General features: G+C 40.3%; 2 protein-coding genes across 5 annotated transcripts in view; both read right to left on the bottom strand.

Moving 5' to 3' along the window:
• GNB5 (G protein subunit beta 5) overlaps nucleotides 1-8,778 on the bottom strand; it is a 29,868-nt gene extending 21,090 nt beyond the window's left edge. The window contains exons 1-3 of one of the 4 annotated variants that reach the window (XM_041418525.1): nucleotides 8,629-8,694; nucleotides 7,333-7,392; nucleotides 5,345-5,485 (exon numbers count right to left, since the gene is read on the bottom strand). In XM_041418525.1, the coding sequence (XP_041274459.1) occupies nucleotides 5,345-5,467 (123 nt within the window). In that variant the 5' untranslated portion in view covers nucleotides 5,468-5,485; nucleotides 7,333-7,392; nucleotides 8,629-8,694. Of the gene's footprint in view, nucleotides 1-5,344; nucleotides 5,486-7,332; nucleotides 7,393-8,628 lie in introns of all 4 variants that reach the window. The other 3 variants (XM_041418524.1, XM_041418522.1, XM_041418526.1) reach the window with 3 other exon arrangements.
• Nucleotides 8,779-9,040: 262 nt separating this feature from the next.
• The window catches only part of MYO5C (myosin VC), a 33,950-nt gene continuing 26,185 nt past the window's right edge, over nucleotides 9,041-16,805 (bottom strand). The window contains exons 35-41 of the mRNA XM_041418528.1: nucleotides 15,945-16,099; nucleotides 14,740-14,829; nucleotides 13,392-13,542; nucleotides 12,703-12,985; nucleotides 11,513-11,687; nucleotides 10,908-10,988; nucleotides 9,041-10,653 (exon numbers count right to left, since the gene is read on the bottom strand). Coding sequence (XP_041274462.1) covers nucleotides 10,501-10,653; nucleotides 10,908-10,988; nucleotides 11,513-11,687; nucleotides 12,703-12,985; nucleotides 13,392-13,542; nucleotides 14,740-14,829; nucleotides 15,945-16,099 — 1,088 coding nt within the window. The 3' untranslated portion in view covers nucleotides 9,041-10,500. The remainder of the gene's footprint in view (nucleotides 10,654-10,907; nucleotides 10,989-11,512; nucleotides 11,688-12,702; nucleotides 12,986-13,391; nucleotides 13,543-14,739; nucleotides 14,830-15,944; nucleotides 16,100-16,805) is intronic.

Genomic DNA, 16,805 nt, shown 5'->3' with positions numbered 1-16,805 from the left:
CCCCGCTGACGTCCAGGCCGGTCCTGAGCACGCACACCGTGGGACCAGCATCCCCACCATGCCCGGTCCTGCCGGCTGCACCATCCCCATCCTGCCGGCTGCACCATCCCGGTCCTGCCGGCTGCAGCATCCCCATCCTGCCGGCTGCACCATCCCCATCCCACCCACTGCAGCATCCCCTGTCCAGCCGCTCCAGCATCCCCTGCTCCAGCATCCCAGTGGTCTCCAGGCCGGCAGCTGGGACCAGCCTCACCTCCTGCCCCGCTCCTACACATATCCCAGGCCCTCTTCCAGCCCAAAGGTTTCATTTCCACAGAAACACATGCCAGTGTCTTTATCTGTACATACCTAAACTTGTTTGTACAAGTTGCACAATGTGGGAGAAAGAAGGGAAAAAAAGCCATCGGTCACCCCAATGGCATTTTAAAATATCAGACTGGGAAGCCAGATCTTGTCCAGGGTTATCAAGCCCCATCTTAGCTCCATCACTCCCTGATACTCCTATGGGTAGGGGGTACTGGGAGAGTCAGCTGTGTAGGTCTCTGGCCCAGTTCCTGGACCAGCAAGACAGATGCAGTGGTGAAAACTCTTCCCTCTACTATGCTTTGAATCCCTGATTTTTGAATTTGGTGTTATCAGAGTTCCTTTCCTTTTTGTTTCTCTCCTTTAGACAAGCTATCCCTTGTAACCTTTGTATATCCTACTCTCAGATGTGCACGTTAGAGTCTGTGGCATTCACATCTCTTGAAACAGAGCAGTTTCCAAAATCCCAAAGAGGTAATAAATAGCCCTCCACTTTGGTGTGGTGTGAGCCCCGGCGCTCAGCTCTTGGGTTCGGAGCAGCTGATGTTTCCAAAATCCCAAAGAGGTAATAAATAGCCCTCCACTTTGGTGTGGTGTGAGCCCCGGGGCTCAGCTCTTGGGTTCTGCTCATATGAATATGTGCTGGGCACAGGGAGCAGCATCTCTGGATACTTCCAGAGAAAGAACCGTGGCACATAGCTTTTTGTTCCCTGGGAGTTCCTTGAAAATGTCCCCTTTTCATTGCAGAATTGTCCTTGATCTACAAGGAGTAACTCTGTGCAAATTGACGCCCATTATGTCCCTTTAGCCAGAAAATAGACAATCCAGTGGCTATTGTTCAACCTGGGGATGTGCCAAGATTGGAGAGGAGATAAGAAAATGCTTGTTTGCAGCTGTTGTTTGGACTCTGGGCACATCCTGGACAAAGCGTGGGTCTCAGAGAAAAGAAAAGTCCCTTCCCACACTGGGTTTAGAAGCAGTGCTGCTGTCCAGCTGGGAAGCAGAGGCAGAGCTGCTGAGCTCTTCACCATCGCTCTGGAGCTGAACTCGGGGTCTGGCCAAGTCCACAAGGTCCCTTTTAGTCAATGGCTCTGCAGGCAGAAGCCAGGTTACTTGACTGTGAATCAAACGCAGTGGATCTATTTCCAGCCTTCTCACTGTCCACAGAAACCGGTGTGATTAACCCAGCCAGCCCGATGGCCACGTAGGCAACCCTGAACTCATCACGAGAGAAAATGTAGGCAGTATGAGCTATGGGTTCACACACTGCTGGACAGGGGAACATCCTTCAAAGCCCCCAAGAGTCATCAGCACATTGCAAATGCCTTCCAGCACAGGCTATGCCAAGGAAATAAAAATTGACTATTTTAAAAATGATAACAAAAGAACATAAAAAAGCAAAACCAAGAAACCCAAACATCTTTTAGCAGGAAAGTGACAGAAAGCTTCTTCCCGTGCATTATCTTCAGGTCTGAAAAATTAAACCTACTTATATTAAACTCAATAATACAGCTGTGTCCTGGGGGACTAGCAGAAGTAGATTCTGAAAAAGAAACTTCATTTTTGAAGGATTCTAATCTATAACAAATGCCTTATTTCTGACACCTGATAAGTGTGGAGAGGCCCAGAAGTTAAACCCAACAAAAGGCATGTAGGAAATTTCTTTGCCTTGATAGGAATGCATCAGCTCTCAGGAATTTGGCAAGATAACACCTATGTGTCAGACAGTTGGCATAGTTCTAACAGTGAAAAATCCAGTTTCTTGCCTTACTGATGTGAGCAGTCTCACTGCCTTGTGGAATGGGATTAAAAAGTCTACAAAGAGCAGCACAGAAGGTGAGTCTTTGGGAAGCGTACATGTGCAGGCTGATACGTGATACTAATCCCGAGATGATGGGGTCAGCAGAGCCAGGAGGTGGCAGGGAAGCCTCTACTGAACAGACTGAGCTGCAGAAGTGTGTGATACATAATGTATATTTCACTGGTTTGAAAGAAAAAAAAAATTTAAGTATTTAGTTCATCTGACCAACCCTGCTTAACTGCCCATGCCATTGTTAGCTAACCATGCAAAAATACAGGTTAGACTAAGGCCAATTGGGAGCTTTAAATGAAATGAACCAGGGCTGAATTAATTTAGATGATAGCTTAGTACTCCATCAATGAGTGCCACACATGGCAAATACACCAGATTGCTGTGATGAGTGAGGGGGGTCCATGGAAGAAGGTTGGTCCTGCTCTGGTAATAGTAACACTGGGGAAAATGAAGGATCTAGCAGTATAAAACAAGTTGTTGTCTACCTCAAAAGTCAGGCCTTTAAAATATGTTTCCTTTCTCACTAATTCACCAGCTGATGTCTTTTCAAGTTGTAAGCTAATTTTGTGGTGAAACTAAACCAGCAAACATTGAGTTTCTACTGATTAGCACCAAACTCCAAAGCAGGCAAAACCCTAGAGGAAAAAGATTATTTTGTCTAAAAGGCAAACAATTGAAGTAGGATGATGTCAACACTGGGAATCAGCAATTTCTGATTCTGTTATCCCTTGACATATGTTGTTTTTGGGGAAATCACCAAGACTGACTGATGAAAATGCATGTGTACATCTGCTGGACTGAAATAGGAGCTGCATGAGCACATCAGGGAGCTGCAGAAAGATCAGCCAGTCAGACACCACAATATGCACATGCATCCACAAGCACAACTATGGCAAAGGATAGATTGTGCATTTTGATATAAGCCAAAGCATACACACAGCTCTGAAAAAAACATTTAAAAGTCAAGGATGGAATTTCCCTACTTGTGTGTACTTCTGTGCTAGTGCAAAGAGCTCTCTGTGTTCTAAATATCTGCTTTTAAACCTTTTAGAAAATATGAAGCAAGCTGAAGCCAGATCTAGCAGAAAGCCCCAGACCCCTGCGCAGTGCCATTGGGAAGCCTAACAGGCTGTTAGGTACTGATGCAATTCCTCCTGAAGTCTGTCTGCTTCCACCTTCCAGCTGTTCCAGCTGCTAAGAGTCTGGCCTCCTTACTGCCAATAACAGGGAGTAAGTTGCAGGAACTGTAAATGAAAAACAGCCAGTTTCCTGCAATTCCAGCATGCATTTATCAAGTCATGCAAAAATTTACTGAATAAATAGCCAAGAAGGCTGTTGGCCAAGAAGGACCCGAACAAAGCAGCAATTTCAGTTGGGAGAAGCAAACAAACTGGGAAGGGACTGCCTTTTGTCTTGCAGTCATTACATCTAAACTTCCTCCTAAACAAAGTAATGCATGGGAATGTGCTGTGTCAGCCAGCAAATTGTACACAGGTACCACCTACACCTCCAAATCAGTGCTCTCATCTCCCTGTACAACAGGGCTATGTAAACACAGCTTGCTAAGCCTTTTAGCATTTCTGTAGAGATCATTTCATCTGACACTCACATACAACAAACTGTTGGACCCTACGGTGGAGAACACTTCTGGGGAGGAAACGGTGATGGATGTCTTCTCCAACTGAAGGCACGATGGTTTAGGAAGATAAAATAAAACTACTGCAGGCTGGACAGCAAAATTCTGAAGTTTACAAAAGGAGTTATGGAGGCCAGCTCTTCAAAAGCCACAAAAGTTCATGACCTTAGCTGTGTATTTCACCTAAAAAAACCCCACTGTGATGTCTCTGGAACAGACCTCCCTAGCAGGACAGTGGGATATCACCACACCACTAATTGCTGGAGCTTAGAAAGCCTCCAACAGAAGACATTCCACCGCTCTGTAACTTTTTCCCACCTTATCCCCATTGTAGCAACTTCCAGCTCTCACCCAAGCACTGCAGATAGCCCAGCCTGGTCACAGCAGGAAATGTGGGCACAAAGGAGTTGTGACAGCCCTTCACTGGTGTCTGAGACAGACTAGGTGAATGTCATCTCCCCTGTCTCTAGTGAATGACTTTGTGTGATGATTTAATCTTTTTGTTGTTGTTGTTGTTAAGTTCCTTCAAATGCAAGTGAGAAACTCAAGATCATAGGATGTCATCTCCCCTGTCTCTAGTGAATGACTTTGTGTGATGATTTAATCTTTTTTTGTTGCTGTTGTTAAGTTCCTTCAACTGCAAGTGAGAAACTCAAGATCATAGACCAAGCAGAGCACACATGTATCTCAGGAAAGAGATGGGCACATAACATTTGCATAGCAAGTGTGGTACCCTAGGGTAAAATGCTTATGGCCATTTTCCAATCAAGAATCATAAAAAGTATCCTTGAACCCTGGGGCCACCTCTCCTGTAGGTTTGTGGAAACACCAGGTGTCTGTCTGGGCAGTATGTTGGGGAAGATGAAACAGGAAAGCCTTATAAATATGATTGCCTGGTAAAAGATTCTGAGAATATGGAAACTATAAGCGAGATTGAAATGAAAGCAAGCTTTCAGATACCTTAGTTACTGAACAACTGGAGAACAATGGTATGGCCAGCTGAAGGTAATCCCCTTTTGTTGGAACAATACCCTCTGCTTGCAGACACGTCCAAGGATCAGAGCAGACCCTACTAGCTTGGCAGAAGGGGTCCAAAGAGTAGGTTTTAGGGTTTGAAATGCAACACAGTATGGTAACGTCATGATTCTTATAGGCTGTATGTAAATGCTATATGATGTGTATCTTGTACTAGATTGGCTAGTGAGAATTAGGATGTTCAGCACAGAAGATTTATGGTATTGTAACAGGAACTCCGCTTTCTTTTACTCTTCCGTGCTCTCTCTCATCCTCTTTACCACGCTCTTGCCTTCTTTCTCTTTTCCACCCTCTTTACCTCTCTCTTTCTTGTGCCTGCTCTGAGCTGTGGCTGGCAGCTCCCAGCAGGGCCCCTGCACCCAGGCCCTTTGCAATAACCGCGAGTTCCAAGACCTGCCTTCAGAGACCTCTCATCTCCATCTGTCCCGGCCGTCCTACCCGCTGTCCCTCCCACAGCAGCCTGTGAGCCTAGCAGAGCTGACTGGCTGCTCAGACAGGTCCAGGTCAGCGAGCCCTGCTGCGCTCCCCGCGGCGCGGCTGCGAGCTCGGCGACGTACCATCTCCACACAGAGCGAGCAGTAGCTGCGCTGTTCTGCTTTGACAGAAACAGGCCTCAGGGGCTTCTCCTTGCCGCACTTGTCGCAGGGACCAAACACAATTGCTAAAAAGGTCTGGTCCATCTTGGTGGGTCACGAGAGCTGAAAGAGAAGAAGGAGGAAAGCATGCACAAAGTCCAGCACAGAGCTTCCCACCACTGCTGAGCCAGCTAAGGAGCCTAGGCTGCATATAGACATCTGTAGGCTGGATAATCTCTCTGTGACTAATCCCTCGAGCTGGATGAACTGTCACTATATACAAGACAGTCATGTGCTCTGCAGAGTCTTTTTTATGAAGAAAAACATATAGCAAAACATATTTACACACACCATTATAATATGTGCTGTGCATATGGGTTCACTACACGTGGGAAAGTTTTTAATTTGTACTCAGGCATTGCCAGCAGACAATAACCTGAAATCCACAGCAACAGCTGGGCTTCTGAGAAACCTGCACTGATCAATAAATTTTGTTTTTCCATTGTATTATAAAGTAGTCTTTATTATACACTATTTTAAAAGCTGAAAATATGACCTAGGATTTGGTCAGCAGCAGGTACAAAATATTATGACCAATATGCTGTTTGAGCAGAAATTGATGCTTCAAACACACTGACAGCTGGGTCATTACAAATCCACTTTCGTTCTCAAGCCAGGCATCTCTAAGATCAAAGCACTATCACCAACAGAGTATTAAAAACTACTTGAGAGTCAGACAAACAAGAATAATATTGCAGTGTCATTTTTGTCTGTACATTTTTCATAGGGAAAACAAGACCTTTCACCTCTTCTAAAAATGGAAGTTTTTAACAATATTTAGACTTGTACATAAAAAATGAATTTGTGGTAAACAGTCAGAAGTAGTTATCACAAGAGAGATTTAAACGGAACAAAAGAAATTCAATGACCTATGACATTTTAGAATTTGTCTGGCTGGACATTATACAAAAATCAAACCAAACTTTACTCTGTGTACTTGTCTCCACCCTGCTGTTTATTCTTATGTATTTCAGTGGACTATTTGAAAAGTAAGACAATAAACGCAGAAATCCTGCCCGCTTTTAAGTAAATAAAAGTTTTAGTGTTGTCTCCAGGGGATGCATGACTTCATCCCAAAATATGTGGGAAGAAGAAATCTGTCCTGGAAGGAACTGCAGTGTAATAATTTAAAATTTGCACGGGGATTTCAGTCAATAGTCAAGGAGGCTTATATTCCACTTGATGAAAGCAGCAAATATGGCCTGAAGCTTCCAATGTAGTTTTTTGCAAATGTGAACCTGAGACCACAAGCTGCCACCTTTTCCAGGGAGCTGCTCTGTGCAGGTATTGCTCAGTGCTCTAAAACGCCTGCAGTGCCTGTGCTCAGCTCTCCTAGATCCTTAAAACTGGACATTGACAACTGAAGAACCTGTTATTCCAAGGTTCTCAGAATTAGTGGTTCCCTGAGGAATCATTGATCTTATTTGAATAAAATGTCATCAGTAGCTCCAGACACTTTTGAAAAGGATCTAATGGGCTTGGAATAAATACTCTGGGCAGAATTAATCTTTGATAACATATGAGAATTAATCTTGATAAAATATGAGAATTGGCTGGAGTAATGTACAGGAGGAATCATACCTGCTATCAGTATTTTACTTCAGATGAGATTATGACACATTACAAAACTCTACTACAAGAGAAGCCACCAAAAGTTCTGAATAATTAAAAAGCAGTATTGCTCCTGACATAGTATACAAATCTACCACTATGACAATTTTTAAAAGATATTTAAAGCAAAAAGGTCTAAAACCCTTACAAGTTCTAGCATTGTAACCTGAATTTTTAATCTTACTAGGTTTTTAAAGTTACATTAGAAATTTAAAGATGGTGACTCATTAAGAAATGTGTTATTACAGAGAAATGCTGTACAATGAATCTTGTTGTAAAATTAAAAAAAAAATACCCACCTTTTCAGAGAGCAAGAACCTGGAGATTCTCAAGATGACTAAGTAAGCCCTGTGCAGCTGCTAACGTAGAAAGACAACCTTCTATTAATTCTACTTAAAGGTATTTAAAGCTCAGCCTCTCCAGTTGCATCACCTCAGATCAGTTACATACTGGGGATTACTGATAATGACTTTATTTTAACTGCCCTCTTTTAGAACACAGAATAAAGAACAGAAACTATTAGGCAAGCCAGACCTTACCTACCTGTTCCATACAGCAGCTTTTTTTGATGGTTTGTTTATAAATAAGTATTTGCTTGTTAACAAATATCAAAGCTGAAATATACTGGGGAAGTGACTGACCACTGATTTTTCCAACTATCAGCTTGGTATTCTGACAAACAGCACTGCCAATATTATCTCATATTCTTAAAAAATTTACAAGTGTAACAAATTGAGTAGTGTCTATCCTGGTTCTTCCTTTGTTATACTTCTACAATTCTCCTGTTCTAAGATAGTAAATTTAAAGTCAATAGGATTAAAAATTGCTGCCTTTCTTGCACTCTGAAAAAATTTTGGGATATTTATGAAAACATGTCTGAAAAATGTCAGAAGTGCTGAAGGTCACATCTATTATTAAGACTCTATGGAAGGCACTGAATTAATGCCATTAGAGTTCACATTTGGTAGTCAAGGGGATATGAGGGGAAAAAGACAGAACTGAACCTCAGAACTGAACCTCAGCCCAGTAGAGACTTGGGTAAAAGTAACCAGTCCTAATCATTTTTTTATTGGAGTATTATGGGAGCACAGGACTGAAAGGGACCACCTGTGCTCCTGAGCTCTATTCCCAGACACTGCAGGAGTCACAAGTCTAAACACATCCAAAAATGCCAAAAGCATCTTGCACATCTCTCCATAAGCCATTTCAGTGCCTCCCCACTGCAGTAAGGATCACCATTCAACACTTCCCCATTTGAATGAAATACCTTTCTCCTTTAGCATCATTCTAGGAAAGTTAACCTCACTAATGTCCCTCCACTAAAACTGCTCCTTATAATCAGAAGAATAACAGAGAACAAAAATAGTTTTGCACTTCAATTCTGGCTGAAGGCATTGATATCAGCAAAAGCAAGATAAGTTCTGAGAGCATACAGTAAGCTGGATAATTTTAAACTTTGTTTTAAAAATATACCTTGTTGTTTGCATACACAGCATTAATAGCACACTCCACACAAAGCTCTCAAAGTAACGAAGCATCAAATTGTCAGAACAGTTTTCCTTGATCAACAATTTTTGTCACAACAGCACACGCACCTTGACACCTCTCTGTGATGTGGATGCAAGAGTGGGCTGTGGTTTTCCTCACGTCAGCCAGGTAACAGACACACAGCTCCAGCAGCTGCAAAAAAAAGGGCTGAGCACAATTTGCAGCAACAAAAGTTGCTTCCATTAAACTATTTCCAGAAATTCATGAGGAGCCAAGGACAGCACACAATGCTGACAGGAAGAGACACAATGTTACAGCAAAGCAACTAAATTAAATAAATGTTTCTGGTGCAGTACAAGACTGACAACACTCACAAATGTTCACATAGCTCTAAGTAACTTCTTTCAAATGATTCCACACTAAAAACATAACTATTTCATCACACAAAGAACTACAGATTGATTTAAAATTACTTTATTTAATATGTTAAAACAGTCTACCTACATGTGTGATCTTTTGTACAGCTTTTATTGTTATTGAATAAACCACAAAATGTTTCCTTCATATATTTTGACTATATCTCTGTGGATATCATGAGGAATATGACACTGTACATAGTAAGCACCAGGAACACTAAATAGCAAGAATGATTCCCTCTTTATACTTAAAGGTTGTCTGTGAAATTAAACAAGTACTAACACTGTAGTAATAGTAAAAAAAAAAAAAAAAAAAAAAAAATCAAATAAATTGTTCCTTAAATTAACTCAATTCATTATAATCCTTTAGCTATTTCAGAGCTTTAGTACTTGATTTTAATAACTATGGCAAACAGAGTAGCTAGAAACCCAGCATTAGTTATCTATTTGAGGACAGTCACCCTTGTGGTGAGGTGAATGCTATTTCCTCTGCTGTTCCGACAGGGTCCAGAACTAAATAAAGTTATGTTTTACTCCCTGACCACAGGGAGAAGGCTGAACAAATCAGAAAGGAGACTATTTCTGCATTTAAAGATTCTGCAACTGAAATTACATAAGTAAAGGTGAAATGTAAGGAATTAAGCTTGATTTATCATTAACACCAGGCCACAGTTGCTGCATCTGCTCCTATTCAGCCTCTGGACTGGAGGAGAGAAACCAGCAAAATGAGAATGGCAGAAAGGTGATGTGTGCATACTCAGTGTGTATTCTGAAATACATTGCACTGCAGATGGAAACAAACCAGGAGATGACTCCTGCCTTTCAGAGAACAAAGCTTGTACTTCAAACCTGGATCACAGCATGAATTTTATATCTAACTTTTCTATTACAATAACCAATAATGAGTCCAAACTTGGCACTGTAGAGAACAAAACTGAAACCTGTCTCCAAGAAGAGCACTTGAGTGCCTGCTCTGGCCAAGGAGCTGTACAGAATGCCTGAGCTGCAGAGAGCTGAGCCAGCCTGCCTACAGTAAGACATTGTGGGTTTGTAACAGCCATTCTCTTAGATTGATCTTAGTTCCCCTCTTCACAGAAAGGTGAAAACCAGTCTCAGATATATCAAGGCAAAGAACAAAATTGCCTTGGGAAGAAAAAAACCCCTCTCATTACAGGAAGTGAAGGCAAAGAAAATTGTAAAGCAGTAACATCAATCACATGCCAGTCTTCCCCTCTGACTGCTGTTGACAGGGCAGCAATGCAAACTTGTCAGATAAATGCTTTTCTTGTCAGCTGTGGACTAAAAACTGTATGGTAAGCTTTGTGTCCAGGTGATGCTAGAAAGTTATTCTTGTAGGACTGAAATGAAGGAAGAAGAGTAAGAAAAGGGAAAAGGAAATAACAAGATAAAATTACTCCTACTCTTCAAGTCTTGACCAACAAACAAGTTTTTAACAGCTTCATTCACTGCACGCTGCCATACTTTCCAGCAGCTGGTGAAATGAACCATGAAAGTCTGCTGTCTTTATAGAGTCTCTGAGGAAATACCAATTCACTGGATTTATTAAACCCTTGTGAGAAAGCCAAGTTTGAAGCTGCTGGGGACTTGTATCAGTTCCAAAGCATGTGGAGAGGGGGTGAAAGGAAACGTCACTTGAAAGAGATGCTTGGTATCAAGCATCAGCTGTGGAACATCCTCACGGTTGTTTAGCATAGCCTGAAATCAGAACAGAAAGAGTGTGAAAACAATGAATTAAGAATCAAAGCAAAGCCAGTACATTGCTTTCTGCCCATGGCAAATGTTGCTTTTTCATGATTTAAGCAGATTTGCTTGCATCACTTTCAAGTGTCTAGAAGACACTACTTAGTAATAATGTGATGTAAAGGTCAAGTACAACTGTAAAGCATCAAAACTCATGTGTATGATGTAGCCTGTAAGCTGAATACAGAAAGAGCAGTTGCAGCTCTCACCTGGACCTTCCGAACAAACGATGGAGTCACTCTTTTCTCAAAGTCATCTATTGGAGTGTATGAGTTCAGGATCTTAACTATCTGCTCAAATTACAAAAGACTATTTTAGTGTGTCGTAAAAAGGGAGAAGACAAAAAGAGGAAAGCATTATTATGACATTCTTACTGATATTTAATTAAAGTTTCTGTAAAACATTTTACAGTAAAGAGAGAATTTTGACTTGTCACCTACTGAGTTGTTACATATATGATGGTTGCTATGACTCATTTCCAGAGGTGTCAGAAGATCAAGGAGATGTAGAAAAAGCTGAATTGATTAAGGGAAACAATAAAAAAGAACCCTGTGACATACTAAAAAAAAAATACATTGTGGAACAAAAATGTGGGATACAACAAAGCACAAAAGCTTTCACCAGGGGAGCAGTTAAAATGCTCAAAACAATCAGGAATAAGGAGTTAAAATTTCAATTTAACAAGTGATGATGTGGAATGCTGAAGAATGCTACTTTGATGAAATGAAAGTCCAATGGCTTTTTGCAACAAATTGTTTTAGATAGCTAGGATTCTGCAATCAGTGCTGCCAGAAGAAAACAGATGGTTCATTACCTGCACAGTAGAAAGAGAAGTGCAGTGTTCACATATTTCCTTGGCATCATCATCTGTGATCTTTTTAACCTGAAGGAGCCAGGCTGCTTGAGACAGGGGCTCCAAAGTTTCTTTGGCGTTGCTGCTTTGAAGATTCTTGTCCTTAAGCCATTCCTCCAAGTAGCTGATATTACATCTGGGTTAAACCATGAATAAAGAACAGAAATGTCAGGTTCCCCTTGATGAGCAGGTTACTTTGAAGACTGCTAAGGAAGAAAGAGTCTTCTAATGTTGTGCTCAAATGAATATATTTTAAGTTAAAAACAATACCTGCAGGTCATAAAAAAACAAGCAATTAATAGCTTATTGAACTATAAATTAAATCCTTGTTATATTTCAATTCTTTTTCTTTTCTTCATTGTCTATTTTTTAATGTTTGGCTAATAGAAAGTAAATTATTAGTTTAGCTGTTGTTTCCACAAAATTACTAACATATATTGGCATTGTCTACTGCACTATATGGCATTAAAACATTTATTTGCAACTGAGGATGTAAAGGAAATTAGAACAATCTTTGCTGTTACAAAGCAGGGCCAGGCTTATAACTGATGATCAGCTTTATTCTAATTATGTTCCTAGATGGGCCAAGATTTTACTGATTTTCCTTCTCCTGAGCCTGCAGACTGACTCATGGAAAACAAATGCACTGTTTCTTCTGCAAAACAGTTGGGAGCATGTTTCCTTGATGCTTGCAACAGGAGAGATGATGTTCAATCTACACCCTCCAAGGCTCTGTCCCAGTGCCTGTCTCATCACAGAGCACGAAACATGCAAGTCAGCTTTTGTATCCCTGCCAGCCCTGGGACACTGCACCTGTTCACTATGGTAAGAAAGAATTAAAAATACTGTTGGTCACATCACGGATGAGCTAGCATGGAAAGAATCCTAACCATGCCTGACTTTAAGCTTCAGACTGTAATTTTCTCTGCCTTTTCCCCCACTAGTGTTTCCATGGAAAGAACAATTTATAGCTGTCATGTTGAGAAAGCTCAGCCCAAAATACAAAGATTTGCTTTTCCAAAAGAAGTAAAAAAACCTGGCTGCTTCCAGCAGAATGGTCACAGAATACCCAGTGACTTAGAGGTAAAGGACATTACACACAAAGTGTTAAAAATTCATTCTCAGGTTTGTTGAAACTTTACTGGCTTTACCTTATCTGCATTCCTTTTCTACAGGAGCACATGTCCTTGCGGAGGAAGAGACTATTGAGGGTGACAGCTCCAATGAGAAAGAAAAGCTGCTTCACTGCCTGCTTTAGGAGCTCAGAGTCCAAGCCATTCTGACACATAGTGCTATAAAAATAGCTGAGCTGCTGCAAGATGGAGGTCATAGTGTAGGTATCCGTGTCATCTATACTGGAAGAACGTTTACGGAACCCCGTAGGTTTCAAGCCAGAAATTCCTTGAAGACTTTCATATTCCAGCATGCCTGGTACTGAAATACAACAGAAAATAACATAAAATCAAAATTCCCAAGTCTCCTTTCAGTTACATTAATTATTGAACAAAACCTACTTTCAGAATATTTTAGAAGTTAATTGATACAAGAAAAATAAATATACTAACAAAGGCTTCCAGAGCACATATTTTTTAAAAAGCCTTTTATTTTTGTATGATATTGCTCAGATTCACAGCATTATCCTAGACTAGGAAGTTTTGAGGAAAAAATCTGGGAATATACGATTCAGTGAAATTTGTATGTGTAGAAACACATATGCAGGAACACCTATGTATAAATATCAGGAGAAAGGAGTCTGTCCCACCCTCTGCTTCCCTGTATGAACTTTCTTCATAAGCTTCACAAGCTACATTTAGGTACTCTTGGATTGCTGTTGTCTTACCAATCATGTGCTGAATGTTGTTCTCCATTACAACAATGAATTGGTGATATATTTGAATGGCCAAATCACTGAGAATTTGCCTGTATTCTGAAAGATCAAAATGCTTCAAACAGTTCTTATTCTGACGTGGAGTGTTACACTTCATGAATTCCTACAAGGGAGTTGTAAATATAATTAGAAATCACATAATGTGGTAATTATAAATTGTTACTGCAATGTGTTGGAGTTACTCATTCCATCTCTGGCTGAACACAGAATGAGTCAAAGCTAATTTCAATGGGTGCTTCCTGTACATAATTTTCCAGTTTATGCTGACATTTGCTCTGCTCCTGAAGCCAAAGGAAAGACACGCATAGATGTCAATGAACTTTGGAACAACTCCTAGATCTCTTAAACAGAAAGCAAACCCTCCCTGCTCTCCTCTCATTGCCCTACCCACTCCCCCCACTAAAAAAAACCCCACCCAAAAATATTTTAAAAAAAAGCCAATTGTAAAAAAAAGCCAAAATGTAATTGTTTCAACTATGATGGCAAACAAAAATATTTACATCATATTGTTGGGAAGGGATATTATTTTTGGACTTTTCATTAGCGAAGTTCTGACTTCAAAAGTCTACTCCGAATCCTAACCTGTGTGAGGTGTTTAATATTCATCAGAACGCAGATTAAAAGCAAATTCTGGATTCAGAGCTTTCCGCGCTGCTGCAACCCCAGTTACAGAGTGTTGGTTATGAAGTTTAACAGGTTTGGGTTCTGTGTGACCCTGCTGCGGCCACGAGAGGGAGCGTCTCCAAGCCCAGCTCAGGCCACCCGAGTCTGTAAAACCTCTTAAAAACACAGTCCGAGTTTCCAACTGAAAAGAATGAAAAGAAACTTGAATCTCAGGATGAGATTTAGCTTAAGCAAGCAAGTGAAATAGGGGAAAAACCTGAACAGTTTGTTGTTTTGCTTCTTTCCAGAGGTTTTCTTCTATTTTAGTAGCAGTAAGTATTTGAATGTCCCTAATTATAAAATAGTAAAGCTGATTTATATATACACATGGCTGGATAGCTGAAGTCCAGCTCAAATTAAACTCATGTGTAAAGATTCAAATTAAGTAGCAGTTTCCATATCATGGCTTTAATCTACTTTAGCAGTTTGATGTTTCCTTCATTTCCCTTAATCCATTAATTCCATACTGTCTTATTATATGTATAAGACACATAACACCACTGCAGAGCAAAGTAAATATATAAATATCTGTAAGGAACACTGGTGAGCTGGTGAACAGTTATTAATTAATGCTACTTTAAATTTCAATTAAAATCTGTCCAAAGTAATAGAATTATTTTTTTTTAATCAATCCTACCTCTTCTCCACTGTACTGCTTCAAACAGTTAAGAAAATAATATGTGTTGGAAAGCCAAAAGGACAACATCTCAAAGTCTTCTGAATGTTCCTGAAAATGGTAAGTAAAGCAGTCTTACTATGGTATTGTCTCTGGAAGTTAATTCAATAATTAAACTTAAGACCATTACAGCATAGGTAGAACAGAGCCTATCTATAGCAGAGGGAGCACAGAGCATCTGAAAGGTGCTGAACAAATCCTGCTCTGTTTTCAGACTAACACATGGCAAAGATCCCTTTTTTGTTTGGTAAATATTGCTTAAATATTTTTAATATACAGGCTAAATAACAAACCTGAACAAACAGTTTTACAATTCCTGTGGATCTGTAGTGTGCTGGAGGGCTTCCTGCAAAGAAGTGTGAACAACACCTGCATTCACAAATGAAACTGAACTACATAAAAGCACCTAGTTCTAACTATCCACCTCTTTTGTTTTTATTAGCTGAGTAAACACAAGCTTCTCTAATGGATAAACTGTGCTATAAATTTGTTTGTGCACAAACTTACAGGCATTCTCTGTACAACATGTTCAACTGCATAAACCACAGTCCATTCCTAACTGTGCTTCCTCCCTGTGTCTGGTGTTTCATTCCATTATAAATCCATTCACAGAGCTGAATTTGTTATGCATACAGCACAGCAATTTTTGTTTATAATTTAATTTTGTACACTGGCTAGCAATTTGATTTTAATCGTTTGGGTTCTAGTGCTGCAGTACAGATGACATGTTGAAGTACACCAGCAGCCAAGCAGTGCAAAAACCTCCTCAGAGTCCACTACCAGCTTGCTGCCAGACATACCAGCCTCCATTTCTGTCCCTCTGACTTTGACCAGTGCTGAAAGCACAGGTGTACTTCACCTAATTAGCTACTCATTGTAAAATGTAAAATACGTTAAATGATTTTGTCAACAACATCTTCAGATAAAATAATTTATGTTAATGCATTCTGTGGATTTTGTGTTCAGCAGAGCAGAACCTTACCGGGAGACTTTACAGGGATGCTGCTACAAACCTCAAAAGAGTGTCACTAATGATTATCATTCCCTTCTAGGAACATCAGCAAGTGCAAGTGTTGGCATTCCCCAGGTACCACGCATGCATCTCATAAACCTTGTTTTAATAAAAATTAAAAAGCACAGTACAGTACAATGAAACATGCTCCTACCTTAACAACCTGTTTGATGCCATCAATGGTTACATTCATGAAAGACTTCAGCATGTCAGCATCGTTCAGGTAGTCTGCATACCTCACACACATGAACAGGATGTGAGCTGGAAGGCCAGGTATCATATTAACTACAACTCCACGTGGCTTCAAATCTGCATAGAGGAGAATCATCTGGTTTATTATGTAAAAATCCAATTTTCAGTGTATCATTCCAAAAAAGACAAGCACCACGCTGTTCCTTTCTGCAGTGACCAGTCACTTGATAACTGATTTACTGGTAAATCTCTTGTTTCTGACAACTTCTGTAACAGTATTGCTCACAAATGAGTATTAATGATATTTTCCTGAGGGGTAGGAGAGTATTATAGCAAATTCTAAGGTCCAGCATGGGCTATGACCAGGCAGGACAACTTCAAAAAGCAAATTACATTTAACTACACATTGGATGCCCCACCAAATTCCAGCACTGCTTTGGGCCACACCTTTGTTCAGAAAAATATTAACATTCAAAAGTGAGAAGGAGGTGAGAAGAAAAGGCAGGTGCTGTTAATTCAATAATGGTACAAATGTACATGGAAAATTTGTCAAATTCACTATTAATTGTAAGCTAATGAAAAAAGCTGGTTTGGCATCAAGACTGATACTGTAAAGTAGCTCACATGAAGGACAAAATCGTTCTACAAGACAAACATGAAGTACAGCTCCTTTCAGTGAAGGGAAGACATGGCAAGGACAGACAGGGGAGTAACCATCACACATGGATATAAGCACAGTGACTTACAGACTTAGTAGATGACCAGGAAGAAAATAAATTGAAGTCCCTGGTGTGCTCTTGGGATTTATAGCTTTAGAGGTGGA

Source organism: Onychostruthus taczanowskii, unplaced genomic scaffold (genome assembly GCF_017590055.1).
Source record: "Onychostruthus taczanowskii isolate IOZ18803 unplaced genomic scaffold, ASM1759005v1 scaffold6, whole genome shotgun sequence".
In the NCBI taxonomy this organism is placed as follows: domain Eukaryota; kingdom Metazoa; phylum Chordata; class Aves; order Passeriformes; family Passeridae; genus Onychostruthus; species Onychostruthus taczanowskii.
The sequence above is the reverse complement of the archived record's forward strand: the minus strand, read 5'-3'. Positions and strand labels throughout refer to the sequence as shown.